The sequence below is a fragment of the Meleagris gallopavo genome, chromosome 17 (assembly GCF_000146605.3).
Source record: "Meleagris gallopavo isolate NT-WF06-2002-E0010 breed Aviagen turkey brand Nicholas breeding stock chromosome 17, Turkey_5.1, whole genome shotgun sequence".
NCBI lineage: Eukaryota > Metazoa > Chordata > Aves > Galliformes > Phasianidae > Meleagris > Meleagris gallopavo.
In genome coordinates this window covers 8,126,954-8,144,236 of record NC_015027.2, presented here as the reverse complement: position 1 = coordinate 8,144,236, position 17,283 = coordinate 8,126,954, and the positions used below count along the sequence as shown (strand labels likewise).

At 47.4% G+C, this 17,283-nt stretch overlaps 2 protein-coding genes across 2 annotated transcripts in view; one reads left to right on the top strand and one right to left on the bottom strand.

The window, feature by feature from the left end:
* Positions 1–4,569, top strand: part of DERL3 (derlin 3) — a 5,392-nt gene extending 823 nt beyond the window's left edge. The window contains exons 2-7 of the mRNA XM_010720381.2: positions 4–106; positions 568–641; positions 997–1,090; positions 2,139–2,334; positions 2,784–2,874; positions 3,585–4,569. Coding sequence (XP_010718683.1) covers positions 4–106; positions 568–641; positions 997–1,090; positions 2,139–2,334; positions 2,784–2,874; positions 3,585–3,702 — 676 coding nt within the window. The 3' untranslated portion in view covers positions 3,703–4,569. The remainder of the gene's footprint in view (positions 1–3; positions 107–567; positions 642–996; positions 1,091–2,138; positions 2,335–2,783; positions 2,875–3,584) is intronic.
* Positions 4,570–6,355: 1,786 nt separating this feature from the next.
* SMARCB1 (SWI/SNF related, matrix associated, actin dependent regulator of chromatin, subfamily b, member 1) lies at positions 6,356–17,267 on the bottom strand. The gene is made up of 10 exons (XM_010720329.3): positions 17,074–17,267; positions 15,831–15,942; positions 14,494–14,523; positions 13,688–13,817; positions 12,974–13,111; positions 12,610–12,737; positions 11,936–12,102; positions 11,566–11,756; positions 7,622–7,753; positions 6,356–6,725 (listed from the first exon to the last, which is right to left on the bottom strand). Exons 1-10 carry the CDS (start codon positions 17,164–17,166, stop codon positions 6,686–6,688), a joined length of 1,161 nt encoding a protein of 386 aa, XP_010718631.1. The 5' UTR covers positions 17,167–17,267; the 3' UTR covers positions 6,356–6,685.
* Positions 17,268–17,283: the final 16 nt, after the last annotated feature.

Genomic DNA, 17,283 nt, shown 5'->3' with positions numbered 1-17,283 from the left:
GAGCGGCAGTGGTGGCAGCTGCCCTGCTTGTGTCTCTCAGCAGCTGGAGTTCATCACCCCCTTCCAGCTGTACTTCAACCCCGACCTCATCTTCAGGAAGCTCCAGGTGAGGCCTTGCCCAGGGGCACGGGGCCCTGACCACGTCCGGAGGAGCTGCTCCAACACTGCAGGAGCTGCCCGCTAGCCCGGCATCGCCTTGCTGCAGCATGGAGCTCGCTGCCCCCGGCCTTCCCCTGCTATACGCCATCCTGCCTTTCCCTTTTCCATAGATCAACCCCACCTCGTCCCCTGCATCCCTGGGTGAGGTCCTTAGCAGCTGTGCTGGGGCTGGGATAGCTTTGCTGTGGTGTGGGGTGAGCAGTCACACTTGCTCTGGGTGCTGAACTGTGCTTGTTCCATTCTGAAACAGAGTAATCTTCTCCCATCTGGGCTCGTAAAATGTGTGTGGGGTGGGGGTCCATGTGTAGGTGTGGCTGCACAGTGCGTGGGCTGACCCCAGTGCACGGGGCTGCTGTCCATGCGATCAGAGAGCCACCTGTCCACCCCCTGTTCTCTCTTCTCTTTCAGATATGGAGGCTGATCACCAACTTCCTCTTTTTTGGGCCCCTGGGATTCAGTTTCTTTTTCAACATGATATTTCTGTATCCTTTGGTCTCAGTAAGGCTGTCTGCTCCCTTTCTGGCTTAGCCGTGATGTCCTGTTCCTCCTGCCTTCCACACTGCCCTGTCACGCCGCACCCTGGGGCTGTTCTGTGGGTGGTGGTGGCCCAGCTCATGGCTCAGCTGTTCCCCCGCTAGAGGATGAAGCTGCTGCAGCAGATGAGTAGCAGCACCACAGCTACCTCAGTGGCGTGAGACTTTCTATTCTGCTCTGGTGCTTGTAAACCTGCTCACTGCCTCCTGTACTTGCAGCTGGCTGTTCCTCATGAGGCCTTGCTGGGGATGCAGGCAGCCAGCCGTTAATTTCCTATACTCCTCCTTTCTCTCCTGCTCTCAGGTACAGGTACTGCCGCATGCTAGAAGAAGGCTCCTTCCGTGGAAGGACAGCTGACTTTGTCTTCATGTTCCTCTTTGGAGGGTTTCTCATGACAGTATCCTTTTGAGCAGGCTGAGGCCCTCTGGACTCTTCCGAGATGCTCTGAGTAGCGTGGGGCTCATCTGCCTGCTGTGTCCCACACTGCTGCATGTTGTCTGTAGCAGGCACCTGGCTGTGGGCCACATCAGCTGGTTGGGGAATCCCAGCACCATGGGCTGCAGGCAGGGAGCCTCACTGTCCCCCTGGGCCTGCACTCCTGCTGTCTCCCATGGGCCTGAAGGGTCTGCTGGGCTGGGTTGGCGGAGCCTGGCCTGAGCCCAGCCAATGTGTGTGGAAGAGTGGAAGCAAGCCAAAGAAAGAGCTTCTGGTATTTGTTATGTCTGCTGATGCACCTGGCGTAGGAAGGGCTGCCTAATCCCAGGGGCAGAGTGACAGCGTCTGAAAGCTCTGCATGAAGGGAAGCCTCTTGCTCAGCTCTGTGAGGAGCCGTCCAGCCGAGCCAAAGACAGTGGCAGGGCTGAGGTGAAGGGCTGCTCAATAGGTGTGAAGAGAGCGTAAGGAACTGAAGTGGGGGATGCTGAGCTGTGAGCACAGGGAGCAGGGTGTCTGCAGGCCAGCAGTGTGCTGGGCACTGTGAGCCCATCTGTCTCTGCACCTGGCCAATGGCTGAAGAGACTGTCATGTGTCCCTGTCCCAGGTTTGTCTTATAGTAACCAAAGTAGTCTGAATAGGAGAAATATCTCCTTCCCAAGCATAAAATGTCTTTGGAATGCCTTGTCTTAGAGCACAGGCTCTGACACCGTAAAGGCCCTTCTGATGGTTGCTTGATGGAGAAGGCCCAGAGCTCCCTGGTCTTCTTTGGTTGTAGCACACACCTTATGGAGCAGTCACTGTAGGTGCCATGCGGTGTCTTGTTCTGGGGTGCATGGAGGGAGATAGGATGTGGGGGAACATTGGTGCATCTCAGCCAGCTCAGGAAAGACTTGATGGCATGGGCAGCATCTTTCATACCAGTTAGCTGAAATTTCCCTGGCTGCATACATCCTGTGCTGCCTGGAGATGGTGTGCAAGGTAGGTTTTTTCCTTGACTCCATAGTTTGTAGCTATTTGGTCTCTTTGCCAGCCTGTTTTTCCTGGGCCAGGCTTTCACTATCATGCTGGTGTATGTGTGGAGTCGCAGGAACCCTTACATCCGCATGAACTTCTTTGGGCTCCTTAACTTCCAGGCCCCTTTCTTGCCCTGGGTCCTGATGGGCTTCTCCCTGCTCCTGGGCAACTCCATCATTATTGATTTGCTGGGTAAGTCAGAGCTGGTGGGTAGAGGGGCACTTTGCAGCCCTGGTGTTCTTCATTCTGCTGAAGCTGTCTTGCTTTCATCTTATTTAAGGTTGTGGGTGGCTTGAAGTGAGCTGGCTGAGTCTGCTGTGTGGCCAGGCTTGGGGCTCAGCTCAGCACCTTGTATCTTGCTGCATCTTAGCCAGAGGCAGCAGCTGGGTGTGGTGAGCTCAGCGTGATGCTTGGGCTGTGCATGGTCTCCTGGGCATCTGGTTCTGCCCTGCCTGCCCTGTGCCCGTGTAAAGCATGACCACAGCCAACAACCTGGCTGCTGACACGCAGCTCAGGTGGATCTGATGGGAGCTGTGTGCTGTGGTGGTCTCAGGGGTTCATCCTGCTTAAGCTCCAGTAGCTCTGGTCCAGCAGGCAGAGGAGGCACAGCTGAGCCTGACCTTGGTGGCATCTCTCCCCAGGGATTGCAGTGGGTCATATCTATTATTTCTTGGAAGATGTCTTCCCCAACCAGCCTGGAGGAAAGAAGTTGCTTTTGACTCCCAGCTTCCTGTAAGTAAAGCAGATTTTAATTCTTGGGTTTACCATGTTGCTTCCCAACGTGTGTTTCTTCCATAGCAAACTGGTCTGTGGCTCTGTGGGGTAACCAGCTTTGGCTGTTAGTCTTGCTGCAGCTTCTGCTACATTGTGTTAAGCCGCACAGGACCCACCTGTGTGGTTATAGCATCTGTGCTCACCAGTTGAAGGCTTTGCTGCAGAAGGCACTGGCACTTAGCACACTGTGTGTGTACGGGGCAGCTACTGATACCATAAGTTTTGCTAGCTGAACTGGAACCTTCTTGTGGAAGTGCTAGATACAGGTAGGATTTTATTTTCCTGAAGTACTTTTGTGGTTTAAGGAATTAGAACATGTTCTGCTTCGTGCTAGTGATCAAAGCTGTCCTCAAGATTGAGGTGGTGGTGTTGTTGCACGTTGAGCTGAGTGCTTGTGCAGTAGGGCAGTGGTCACAGCACCAAGCCTGCCAGCGCTCAGGAAATGTTTGGACAACTCTTAGATGTATGATTTGATTTTTTTTAGGCATTCCTGTGCAGAGCTGGGAGTTGAACTCAGTAATCCTTGTGGGTCCCTTCTGGCTTGGGACGTTCTGTGCAGCCAAACCTTGTGAAGGGTTAGGGCATTCTTGGAGGGCTGGGGGTTTTCTTTGTCTTCAGCTGACTTTATTAACCTGCCTGCTTGATGGAATGCATGTATCCCTTGCCAGGAAGATGGTATTTGACACACCTGAAGAGGATCCAAACTATAACCCCCTCCCTGAGGATCGTCCCGAAAACCAACCTGGAGACCAAGACCAGCAGCAGCAGCAGCAGCGTCCACTGTAGCAGAGGACTTCTGTGTGGCTGGACTCCTCTCTTCTGGCTGGACTTACGCTGTGCCCCAGAGATCTCACTGGAATAATACCAGTTGCCATTCTGATGTGTCATGCCTCACTGTTTGTATGGGTAACCCATCTTCCTCTTGTACTAAGTGGTTCTGCAAAGCTTTGCACATAAGAACTGATGAATCCTTATGGAGGTGTTCTAGGGAGAAGGGCTGGAGGTTATGTGATGGCTCCTCAGCTGCCCGGTGGGGATAAGTATTAAATGGGGTGTGAAATCGGTTGCTCATTCTCTTGCTGTTGATGGCTTGCTGTATGGCAAGTCACTTCTGGCCTCTGTACAAAGACTGATGCTCTCTGCTCTCATAGTTGTGAAACATCTTTGTGGGCTTTCAACCAAGTAGTGCACCTTGTCATGGTGTAGGCACAGCCAAGTCTCCCAGGCAAAAACCTACCATAGTGGAATGCAGCTCAACTACTCCCTTCCCCCTGAATCCCCCACCCTTTTTCATTGTTGTTTCCAAAGAGTCTTTACATTAAAGTCTTTATTTTTCAGTTGCGTGTCCATTTCTGCCAGGAGCAGAAGCACCAGGGCTCTTCAGCACTTTGCTCAGAACTGCCAGGCTGATTGCTCAGACTTCTATATTTTTTTTTTATTCTTGTGGCAAGGCAAAACTTAGTCTAGTTGGAAGCTTTCCTTCCCCTGCTTCACCCTGCAGCGTGTGAGAAGGGGGTAAAGTATGGATGGAGAAAGGGAGGCCCACAAAAGGGACATGGAATGGAGTTGGAAGCTTGTTCTAGTTGGTGACTGAAAGTGGCACTTGATGCTAGTAATAAAGGCAGTCTATGCATGCCATGCCATTCCACTCTTGTGGAATCCACCTCTGAATTTTAGAAATTAAACACGAGCAGCTTACTAACTGAATTTGATCATTCTTGCATGCTTTAGTGCATGTGTGCTTCTACTAGACCTCCAGAATGTTTACAGTAAATCTGCGGAGTATCTCACGATAGCTCAGTTAACGGCTGTCTGTTCAGCCACGTGCTTGCAAAGCACCGCTAAACTACTACAGGTGTGAGCAACCAGCAGCCAGGTAAGAATGATACAGAAGCCCTGTGGCAATGGAAGGCTGAACCACAGCCATCCCACTCAGGTCCTTTGCAGGCTTCCCACGAGAACAGCTTGGTAATGAAAAACTTTAACTATTTTGCTGCACTTTTGTTTCCCTGTAGGGAAAGAACCATACATGTAGTGATCTAGAAGGTGGAGTGGTACTAGGGGCAAGTGGCTTCAGACTAGACAGGCACCTGCTGTGTGCTTTGTTCACGAGCTCCTGCAGAGCTGGTGTTGTCTTTAGGTAATGCAGAACTGCAACTCTGGAATGCAGAAGCTGGGCTGCGCTCAGGGGGCTGGTTATTAGATTAAACAGAAGAGCTGTGCTTACCAGGTGGGAAAGCTGCTCCTCCCTGTTTCCTCATCCTAATGCTCAAAGCAGCCTGTTCTCATCTGCGAGCTGGGCTCCTGCACTTTGCAGCCTTGCCTCTAGTTTCTCGGAGGGAAAACTTCTACATCTTCTCTGGATCTTGAGGAGCCAAAGTGCTTCTAAGCTTGCTACAGAAGCTCGCATCCTCGTGTGCACTTGTCCATTCTTTTTTGCAGAGCTTAGAGTTACTTAACCACAAACTGCTAGGCTTAAGGCTACAGCAGTTTTGTGTTTTGATTGTGTTCCCTGAAGGGGCTGCTTGCAGAAGAGATGCCTGATTGTAACAAGAGGCTGAAGTGTTCTCAGAAAGAACTGGAGTCCCACAAGGCAAAACATGTTCTGCATGGACTGGTCTTACATGCAGAACTAACCTTTTGACCCCTGTGGTAAGAAAAAAATGGATGGAATACCAATCTGGGACAGGAGTCTAGGCTAAGACTGTAATAATATTATTGCTAAATTGCGAATTCTGGGTTTCTGCATACTAACATCTGGAAGAAGTTCCTCCCACCCTGGAATCAGAACTAGCTCTGCTATTACTCAAGTCTAAACATGATAAACTAAGGCCAGAAAGTAGTTCTGACTGTGCAAGCAGTGTGGGTGGATCAGCAAGGACTGTAAAACCTACTGGCTTTATCATAAAGGTCTGAATGCAATGTCAGGCTGCCAGCAAAATCTGCTCTGTTTGCAATAACTGACAGTTCCTGGCAGTGAAAGGTAGGAACTCTATCAAAGAGCTGGTGGACCCCAGCAGCAAGGTAGATTCTAATTAGATATTTTTTTTAAGGAAGCTTGAATTTTTTTAATCTCATTTCAATTAATTTTCTGTTTTTTAAACATCCGAGGAAAAGACAGATTGTTTCTAGGTTTGCAAAAACCAGACACTGCAGTGCTGAGGGAATTTAGCACCCAAAGCAAAGTGCGTGGTCTTCTGTGTACAGTAACTGGCTGCTATGTGAGTAAATAATGACCAAAGCAAAGCCCATTGCTGAAGGAATGCTGCAGTCTCAGTTACTGAGTACAGGGACATTATAAACTTCCAGCTGCAGTTTTCACAAAGAGAAAATAAACAAAGGAACATCACCCATCAACTCTTCTATCCAGAAGTGACTCAGTTGCTATAATAGGACAAAGTGTGAGATCACTACTTGTTTAAACACACTGAACTCTACCTTAGTAGTATGCATTCCTTTTATTTAAAAAGTTGTTCTAGTAGTGCATGTTGCACCTATACAAAAGTATTTTTACACTGTCCACACACAGGTATATGAGGGCTCCAACAGCTGCCACAAGTCTCAGCTAGGTCAGGTGCTAATGCAGCATTCTTGGTACGTGGCCTCTAGGCTGAGGGGATGGGGCAGAAGTCAGCAGTACAGGGAACTCTTGGCAAGTGGAATGTGTGTCCCCTGAGGGACAGTAAGACCCCTGCCAATCCTAGATCCACTTGGGGAGAGAAGTAGGGACAAAGTCTGTAGGAAGAGCACCAGTGTCACAACAGGAAGTTTACCAGGCTGGAGCAGTGTTGGCCAAGCGTCTCATGCGCCTAGGAAGAGAAAAAGAGTTACAGTGAGTGCTGTGTTACAGACATGTGAAGCCTTGCTAAAAGTGACGCTTTTGGTGAGGTTACCACAGCTTTGTGATACTTTTTTTTACTGTCCAAACATCCTTGGTCACTTGAGTGCCCCTACTTGTAGTGCTATGACACACCGTTTTCAGTTTTTAGGGCAGTTTTGCTCACTGAGACTGAACCAGTTGCTATTGAGAACTATTCAGATAGATTTATAATTGTTTTTCTTCTCAGCTATCACTGTTAATCAGCAATAAATTAGGAGAGAGCCGAGCCAGCATACTTACTGCTCCCACAACACATCTTCTGGAGAGATACTAGCAGTTCATTTCTATTGCCAGAAGCAGTTGCAGTTTAACCAAGTAGGAGCAAGTGTTTTTGAGTACTTGCTGAGCACTGCTTAGTGGGGCTCTACGGCAAGCACTGCAATGACAGAAGTGCTCACGTGCCAGCAAACAGGTCAGCATTCATCAGGCTGGAGCTGAGACCCTGTCTGTCCCTAGATCAAACAGCACTTTATCCTACATAAAAGGAATCCTTCTGGCAGGATGCTAATTCACATGACAGCGCATGAAACTCCAATATTTTTGATGAATGCCTTCCTATAGAAACACTTCCCCCGCACAAGCAGAGTCCAAGGGGAAAAAAAAAAAAAGGAAACTTTGCTTCAAACAGGATATGGCTAAAGTAGACTATTTGTGGAGTAAGGTGATAACAATTTAGTATCCTGAAGCAAAAGGGCTATGAGTTTGTTGTGGTGTGCAAGTTTGAAATCCTGCCAATTGGCACTCAGCAGAGGAAAAAAAAACATTAAAGCTTTTAACTTCTGTCTTAGGGACGGGTCAGAATGAGAACTGAACGAGGGGCAGCACCTTGTATTTCTATCCTGGTCTCTGATCTTCTTCTCCATCTCGGCATCTGTGAGGGTTTCCAGAAGAGGGCACCACTGGTCAGCATCCCCTGTGTTGCGAATCGCGATTTCCACAGTCGGCAAAGGGTTTTCACTGCAGCAGCAGGGCAGAAGTCAAAGCAACATTCATCAGTGCTAACAGTCCGCTCCTCTGGGTTACCAGCCCAGGTGCAAGACACAAGCACAGCAGATCATTTTAAGTGTTTCAGGCTTAAGCACTCACTCAGCCCCAGCGAACACAGTCCTGTTCCCAGAACAGGGGCAGTTACACCTCAAGGAGACCAATTATTACCAACCAGAGAGGACAGACATCACAGTGACTGTGGCAGAAGCTCCCTCCTATTAAGGCCATTATGTACTTGGCTGTCAGTGTTCGAATGGAGTAAGCACAGGCAACATTCAGATCAGTTTATTAATGTGGGGAGGATGTCTCCCAGAGCAGTAACTGAGCAGGGACTGTTAACATGGCTCTTAACTAGCTTTGCCATTCTGCAGCTCTTACTTCCTAGCTGTAGCTTGCCTAGGGCAACTCCAGCAGCTCTTCCCAGCACGTCAGGCTATCAGGGAGCCTGACAGGATGGGAACCTGACAGTGAAACAAGGACTTTGTCCCCACTGCCATGGCAAAGGCTCTTTTTTGAGGACCTGCTGTTGTAACCACAGACTGCGATGAATCCCAGCACAGAAACACAGGGCTCTGTCACAGATCACAAGATTGCTAATCAGAGATCTGTCTGCCCTGAACAGCTGCATTATCACACGCATAAAAATGTTTACTCCTTCACTAGTGACTTTTCAGCAAAAGTCAACAGGAACTTATCAGGAGTAGCTTCCCAAACATTGAGGGTGGAGCTGGAAGCTCAGCATAAATACAAAGGAGCCTCAGAATGTAAATGTTTGCTTTGAATTCCAGAAAGCAGCTCAGCACAAGTGTGTGTGTGAACGTGTACGTGTGTGTGAACGTGTGTGAGCCCTCACACAGGTGTGTGTGCAGATCCCAGGGATGCCCCCACCAGGATCCCAGCACTGATGCTGAGCCATCTCATTCACAGGAAGGGACTCTGATGCTGATCACCATGGGACAGACAAAGTCTGCATCAAAGCTGTTAAAAGAAAAATGAATCCAATGCCTTTGGTATCTGATCCAGGGAGGAAACTTTGGCCAAATCCACTTCCAATATTGTTGATATCCACTAAAGCAACACTTGAAGCCAGGAAATTCATCTTAGCCACAAAATGCTGCAAATTCCAGGCTAACTGCTAGATCCTGACTTAAGCATGGTAAATGAGGTTGAGATCAGGCTATCAGCAATGAGCATCCACTAGAATTAAATAGGGGCTGGAAAGCCAGTTCATGAGCATTGCTTACATGCAAGCCAGTTCAGATACCACATTTCTGTAAGGTAGAATTAGAGAAAATGAAAAATCCTTCCTCATCTCCTAAACTTCATCGCAGGACAGCTCCCCCTCATTCATATTTTAAACAAGAGGTGCTGGCAGAATGACTGAAAGGCACTGTCAGCTGCAGCATTCCCAGTGGAGCACTGCACTGCTTCTGCTGGGGCAGAGCTCTGGCAGCAGCATCACAGGCACAGCAGTGCAGCCAAGAGTGCAGGGAGAGGTCTTCCTCTGCAAAGGGCAACTCCTCAGGCATACAAGTTTGATGTTCAAGAGAACGCCATCCTGGTTTTGAAGGCAAAAGTCTGGGTATGAAACACTGTGTGCTGCCCTTAGAAACATCTCAGCACCGAGGCAGGAAATGTTCAGTACACCAGCACCCTGAAAATCACAACTGCATCAGTTACCAACCACTTCCAGTCCTGTCACTTCCATTGGGTTCTCAGGTTCCCCTTGTTATGCAGAGAGAAGCCAGATGGAAGAACTGTCCTGGAGTTCATCAACTGAAGGACAGTTTCACCTCTCCCTCTGATGACTAAGAGGCACATGACTTCCCAAAATCTCCAGTTCCTGGAGACTTTAAGGTTCTTTTGATACATCTACAGCACTCTTTCCTTACATCGTCGGAATAACTTTGGAGCAACCATCACTGCTGTAGTTTGGGAATTCAGGAACTAACCAACCACAAAACCCAAACATCATTAATCACAGGAAGGTTTCAAAAGTGCTCCTTTGCAGGAAGAAAAGAGGGAAGAGGAGGGCATGTTTGTACTATGACAAAAAAAGCAAGTCTTAAATTAGGTGCTTTTTACCTCTGAATGGTTCATGGGTACACACTTCGTTCTCTCTGCCTTCCTTCCTTGTTTTTAATTCTCCTTAAAAAAAATTGCAACAGTCTAAAGGTGGCCTGGAATCTACCTATTTGAGCTACCCCTAAAAGGTACACTCTTCAGTAACTAGGGCCAGATACATGGTTTTATACATACAAAGTACACGTGTAAAGCAGCAGGGAAGAAGAGGCAGCACTAGAGGCACCATATTGCCAATGACTGCCCTCAGGTTCCAACCAATTCTCAGCAACACGTACCCTCTGCTCTAGCAGTTTCATTTGGTCCCACATAGATCTGAAAATATCAACCTACTGTTATGGATAGCAAGGTAGAAGTCAACTCCCTAGCTCCTAGAGAAGAGTTTAACTTCCATGTGAACCACATTAGGGATTAGCTGCGAGCTTCCTCAAACTGACCTCTACAAAACCGGCGCCAGCAGCACCTTTCTCCCACCTCTGCAATACATCACTTGCTGAACTCTCAAACTTCCTCAAGCGTCACCATGGCCTGAGGTCAAAAAACCCATCAGCACACATTAAGGAACGCTTAACAGACTGCAAACTCAGCAACATATGGAGGATAACATCCGTACAGTAAATTGCCACAGAACGCTGCAAAGCACAACTGGGAATAATTATTATTAGGAGACAAGTTACAAAGCTGATTAATCAAATCTGACACTGCTGCATTCCAGCTGTAAGAATGGCCTGTGATCAGCTTCAACTTCATCCAGGGTAGAGAGCTATGGTGTCAATCAGTCTTAGCTCAGAAGACCAAACCTTGGCCCAAGTCAGGCAGAGCTGATGAGACAGAAATGTATCTGAGGATCATCATGTGCAGACATTAGAAGAAGGCATGGGTATTCTGCCACTGTTAATTAGAACAGCCTTTCATTCTGTGGGAAAAGCTGATTTCGTTGATATTTGGTCGTGGGATGTATGACACCCACCACAAAAAGATCTCTGAGCAAAAACACAAGCTGGTTGAGAGGCACCAGGATCTACTACAGAACAAAATACACCAGGCACTAGATCAAAATGCTTCATTTCTTCACCAGTCAGGCAGCCAACAACAAGCAAAGGGCCATGCCTGAGCAAGACATGACTGCAAACATGTCACTAGACACCTGTAGAGTGCTTTGGTTAGATCCACTACTAACATTTCCAATATCCAGGAGTCCATCCATTTCATACAAGCAATACAGTGTCTTACAGCTCACCACTAACACCTAGCCATCCTGTGATGATGTGACTCACTTGCCACTTCAAGGCAGACAACCATCCAAAGCAGTGAGGAGAAATGAAACCATCTGAACTGCTAACCTTGCACAAGCAGTGGTCTTTAAATGACACCAGATTAGGGGATTGCCAGTTGATGGAACATACAAAAGGATATCCAAGAAATAAAAAAATCTTTACTTGCACCCTACTTCTTTTTCATCTAATAAACTTGTTTAAAAGGAAGACAGTTGCATGCACTAGTGGGCATATGAACATGAGAAATCAAACACTTTTACCATAGAAAAATAATTTAAGAACTATAGAGTGGGTACAATCCATGAGAACCAATTTCAAATTAAGCTTTCTACATTGCATCAGCTGTTCAAGATTCATTGATGCTAACAGCCATGAAGTTAGAACACACATCTACACCCATCCAGAAAGATGACAGTTCTGTACCTGAAGGCATATGTCTTCTGATGCCAGCTCAGCTGCCCCCGGATGCTGTAGGCAATAGTAGTGACAAACTCCCCACCCAGACCAAGCTCTGAGCACAGCTTCAAGGCAAACTTCTCTGGTGAATTCTCCTTCTCTGACATGTCCCATTCAAACTGGTCTACAAGGGAGATGTTCCCTACGTGGATGTTTAGCTGGAGACAAGGGAAGAAACAAGTCATTCATTTCTCAAGGACAAAATCTAATCTGGACAAAGGATGGAATTAGAAACTCCTAGGATTTGATGGAAGTCCTTGTACTATTCCTCCCCCATAAAAAAAACTAGAGAAATGCAAATGGTTCAGCTCTCATTCTAGTGCCTCCCTATAATTACCTTAATAATAACGCGTTGGTCTGACTGATCCTCTAGGATGCTGTCAGTTGGGTACGATTCGATCTGCTGTCGGATGGCAGAGGCAATAGCAGGGACAAAGGTCAGAGGATTCAAATCCAGGTCATCACAAAGAATCTCTGAGAACATTTCTGGGGTCATCAGCTTTTCTGATACAGAATAAGAACACAAAGACTTATTTCTCAGCCACCAATTTCTGCCACTTACAGAATACCCAAGTTAAGATCTTTGCCTGAAGAAGGGAATCCTAACTGCATCACCTTTTGCTGTTAAAACAGTGCTTTGTTTCGGGGTTGTATACATGTACACACTGACTTGACTTTCTTGTTTCACAAAGAACGCAGCAATAGTCTATTAATTAATTAAATACACATTAACTGTTTGGTATTAATCTTGGCTGACATTTCCATTAGGCTGCTGAACTGATGAAGTGGATCAGAATAGGCCTAACTTTTCAGATTACAGGCATCCAGGAATTACTGCAACCCATGGAAGTGTCAGGGATCTGCTAAGAGCCATGAGAGCCGAATACATCAAAGTCAAAGAGCTTTAAAGCTTTTCCTTTATGGGGCAAAGACTTGCTTGTTCTCTCTTCGTATTTGGTGATGAATGCAACTGTATCTCTCTAGCCCCAGGAAACTCTCCTTCCTACATACCATTCATGTTCCATGTAAATGCATCTCTGAGTTTCTGCCCATCAATTTCCATGTCAAGCCTGATTGGAACCAGAACCTCTGGCTGGGATGCGTTCTCATGGATGACTGCTGGGTCATGGTCATCAAAGCTAGAACAAAGAGCAACAGTACAGCACATGGAACAGAAAATGATACATCTGGCATGCATAGAAAGAAGGTGCTTTTTATTGTTACCAATCCCTATACTTCAACTCCCCAGTTATTGGACATACTCTTCAACACAAAGTTACAGGGCTATGGCAACCACTTCCCTATTAGAGCAGCCCCCTGCAGTGTGTCATGTTGGTAACTGTTTCCACTTTTTTGAAGAAGGAAGTTGCCTTACCACAGAGGGAATGTCCTCTTCTTGTCCCTGCCCATGCGATTTCTGTTAATTGTTGTTGAGCACGGCACTGCATCCAGGTGATGAGAGCTGTTGGGCAGCGTTGGCACCCACTGGTTGTTCCTCTTTGCCTTCTGTTCTCTGGAGAATGAGACTCTGTGTTAACCTGCAGACCCTGAACACCAGTGCCACTATTATTAAGAATAGTATCATAAATTACGAGCTCCTCCCTAATGACAGTTGGACTGAGAACTCATATTCCACACTCTCTCCTTCAAAGTCTATTCTCCAGCTCACAACTATCCATCATATATGGATCCAGGTGTACCACTATAAATATGAAGTTCATATTTGGATTTCCTGTCTGTATTTACAGAGGGACTGCTGAGAAATGCGACATCTCCAGCAAAAAGTACGTGCAGAGAGTGTTCTCCAAAACATCTGTTACAGTTGGAATGAAGTAATTGCAAAATGAGCTGTATCATCAAGCACTAATGTTTTTCTTCCTGTAATACGTGGGCAGCAACCCAATCCTTACGATTTGGAGATCTTCGTTTGCCCAACATTGCAAATATCAGCTAGCACAGACTTGCAAGCACCCCCTGCAAGCTGCCTTGAGTTTATGTGACTTCTATTGGGACAGGACAGTGCTTCCAGTCCACACTGACAAGTTCCAGTAGCTTCATTGTGACCTTGGTCCTCACCAACATTGGTTACCTGAGGTAGGTGGGAGGTTCTGTGCTGATAGACACTGCCTTGTATTTCTCATCATTTCCATCCAAGATCTCTTCCACTTCAGAGGCCTTCAACAGTGTCACACTGGTGGCTAATGTTGTATATCCATGATCTGTTACCAGGAAAGATGCCAATAATTAACGTGAAAAAGCATTACATAGCATGTGGCATAAACAAGCTGAATAGTGAAAAGCCCTCTCTGTCAATGCAGGCGGGACTAGAAAAAAAATACATCATTTTAAAAGTTTTTAAGTCCTCCTAAATAGTAAATAGGCTTATAAGTAACGTGCTTTTACATAAGGGGAGAAAAAAAAATATTCCTACCCTATATTACCCCATACTATCACATCACATGAGCTCTGCACACCTACAGTCACCCACAATGATGTAAAATCTCTTCCACAGTCTTTGGGAGGAAAAGCCCAGAAAACTATAAATCCTCAGTGGACTTAAAGGCTGGAAATGGAGATGTAACACTCAAAGGAAAAGCGAGTGGCTGAGCAGACACATCAGATATTAATGAAAGCTAAGCCACGGAGTACAAACAAAGACTTGGAAAAGGAGAAGAACCTCAGGACAGAATTGCTGAATTGCACAGACCATCTGCATCCAAGAACCCATTAATGTTCTGAGAAAGAAAAGTTCAGCATGTGATGACGATGCACAATTGGAAGACCACAGGGAGAGATCAGAGGATGAGATGTTAATATATACTGTAATAATACTAAAGGTCATGGCAGAGATTATTTCTGCAGCACAGCTAAGAATAACACAAAAATCAGACTTACATCTTCTGGGACTGTGAGACCGCTGATTTTCTGTTGTAAAAAAAAAGAAAACAGCAATGGGTCAGCAGGATATTAGAGGGGGGAGGCTTAAGTATAGAACGAACCACTTATCTTTATTATGCCTTAGCCTGAGGAACACATGACAAGTTACACTGCTAATGAATATAAGTACTTACTATAGGTCTCCCATCAGAAATAATACCAAGGTGGCTGTATTCTCACTGTGGCAGCAACATCAGTAGAAACACACTACAAACTCTGGGAGTCGTAAACATGTGATGTACACGTGTATGCTTTCAATGGGTTAAGGGACAGAACCACCCCTCTTTGCTAATAGAAGTCCCTTCTGGAATATGTTGTTAATCTTGAGGTGTGACTTTTACATTGTGATGAATGCAGCCAACTCCAGGACAGCATATTTTGCAGAACACACTCCATCACTGAGGCAATCTGAAGTGATTAGCAAAGCCCTGAAGGTACACAAGCTTCTGAGCCTACAGAGACAGTTCTTCAAGGCAGTCATTTACTCTGGGAGCATTTCACAGAATCACAGAATTGTAGGGGTTGGAAGGGACCTCTAGAGATCATCAAGACCAACCCCCTGCCAAAGCAGGTTCCCTACACCAGGTCGCACAGGTAGGCGTCCAGCGAGACTTGAATATCTCCAGAGAAGGAGACTCCACAACCTCCCTGGGCAGCCTGTTCCAGTGCTCCGTCACCTCACCGTGAAGAAGTTCTTATGCACATTCGTGCGAAACTTCCTATGCTGCAGCTGATGTCCGTTTCCCCCTCGTCCTGTCTCCACGTACCACTGAAAAGAGACTGGCCTCACCGCTATGGCCGCCACACCTCAGATATTTATAAACCTGGATCAGGTCCCCTCTCAGTCTTCTTTTCTCAAGGCTAAACAGACCCAGTTCACTTAGCCTTTCTTCATAGGGGAGATGCTCCAGGCCCTTCACCATCTTTGTGGCCCTCCGCTGGACTCTTTCCAAGAGATCCCTGTCTTTTTTGTACTGGGGAGCCCAGAACTGGACACAGTACTCCAGGTGAGGCCTTACCAGGGCAGAGTAGAGGGGGAGGATCACCTCCCTCGACCTGCTGGCCATGCTCTTTTTAATGCACCCCAGAATGCCATTGGCCTTTTTGGCCACGAGGGCACACTGCTGGCTCATGGCCAACCTGTCGTCCAACAGAACCCCCAGGTCCCTCTCTGCAGAGCTCCTCTCCAGCAGCTCATCCCCCAGCCTGTATTGGTGCATGCAATTATTCCTCCCTAGGTGTAAGACCCTACACTTGCTTTTGTTGAACCTCATCTTTTTTACTCATCTTCTTACCATGTGAAGATGCCACTATCTTCTTCCTTTCTTCCACTGTGGCCAGTCGTCTCCAGAGTGAGGGGTACCTCTTGTACAGCGAGCCCCGGAACATACGCAGGTAGTTCCCCACCTGGAAAAAGAAAAGCAAAGATATGACCTGGAATCACATTCCATTTAAAGAAATGCTTATTAGCAGCTGAAACAAATCCTCTGTAATGATAACAGTGACCTCTTAAAAATCCTCCCAAGAGGATTTTTTTTTTTTTAATGTTTTTCACAATCCATATATCAGGTTTGGCATAATAAAGCACAATTTCTGGCACAATATAGAAAACATAGCTCTTATCAGCACTTACTTCACTATCACAGAATGGCCAGGGTTGGAAGAGACCTCGAGGATCATGAATCTCCAAACCCCTGCCACATGCAGGGCCACCAACCTCCCCATTTAATAGCAGACCAGGCTGCCCAGGGCCCCATTCAACCTGGCCTTCAACACCTCCAGGGATGGGGCATCCACAACCTCTCTGGACAGCCTGTTCCAGCACCTCACCACTCTCTGTAAAGAACTTCTCCCTGACATCCAACCTAATCTAGTTTGATAAGAAACTCCAACTCACTGACAAAAATCAATTTTCGTGTATTTCTGAACAACTTAACATTGACTTTGCTATATCAACGCAGTGCTCAGTAGGGATTTAACCCAGCTGCATACCCAGCTCTCCAGCAGCATCCCTCTTCCCAGACAGCACTGGGATAGCTCAGACATCCACAGCCCTGCCCTGTCCTTTAAATCTTTGCAACATGCAGGATGTGATCTCTGCCTCCTCCAGGCTTGCTGAACACCTGCAAAGCAGTTCTGCTCTTCTCAGCACAAGGCTTGCTAGTCAGCAGGATGAGTTCTAGGCTCTGAAAGCAGATTTTTAGACTGGTGCTGTGTTTGTAGAGTGCTTATAGTCCACAAAGAGGCTCACATTCCTCGTCGACAGGACTCATTTTGACCTTACCATCTTTCAGGCCATTTTTAATTGCATCTTTGCCCTACAGCGCTCACCAGCAGACAGCGGGGAACAGGAAGGCGATCCCTCCTCCTCCACGTGCCTCGTACGGCGCACACGGTCCGACTGCCCGCGGCTACGGCTCCTTTCAGCCGCACATTTCCCACGCTATCACTGCAGCAAAGGCCCTCTGCTCCCGCTCAGCTCAGCACAGCCCATCCCTCAGTCTCGCCTCGTCCCCCGCCCCCCGCCATTGTCCGCACCTCGGAGCCGATCATATAGAACTCGCCGTCCTCCTCCAGCTGGAACTTAACAGGCTTCTGCCCAAAGGTTTTGCTCAGCGCCATCATCATCATTGCGGTGGCCTGGCGGGGCTCCGGCGGCGCTGATAGGAGCGGGGCGCAGCGGGAGGGGTAGCGCCGCGGCCTACTCGGTTGTTGCTCTGCGCATGCGCTGGGCGCCGCCCCGCGGGC

Coding starts and splice junctions, on each gene's coding strand:
- SMARCB1 (XM_010720329.3), bottom strand. CDS start 17,166: ATGATGATGATGGCGCTGAGCAAAACCTTTGGGCAGAAGCCTGTTAAG. Junction 11,757..11,935: donor ACCAACGCGTTATTATTAAG/GTAATTATAGGG, acceptor CCTTGTCTCCAG/CTAAACATCCACGTAGGGAA. Junction 7,754..11,565: donor CAGAAGACATATGCCTTCAG/GTACAGAACTGT, acceptor CTGCTGCTGCAG/TGAAAACCCTTTGCCGACTG.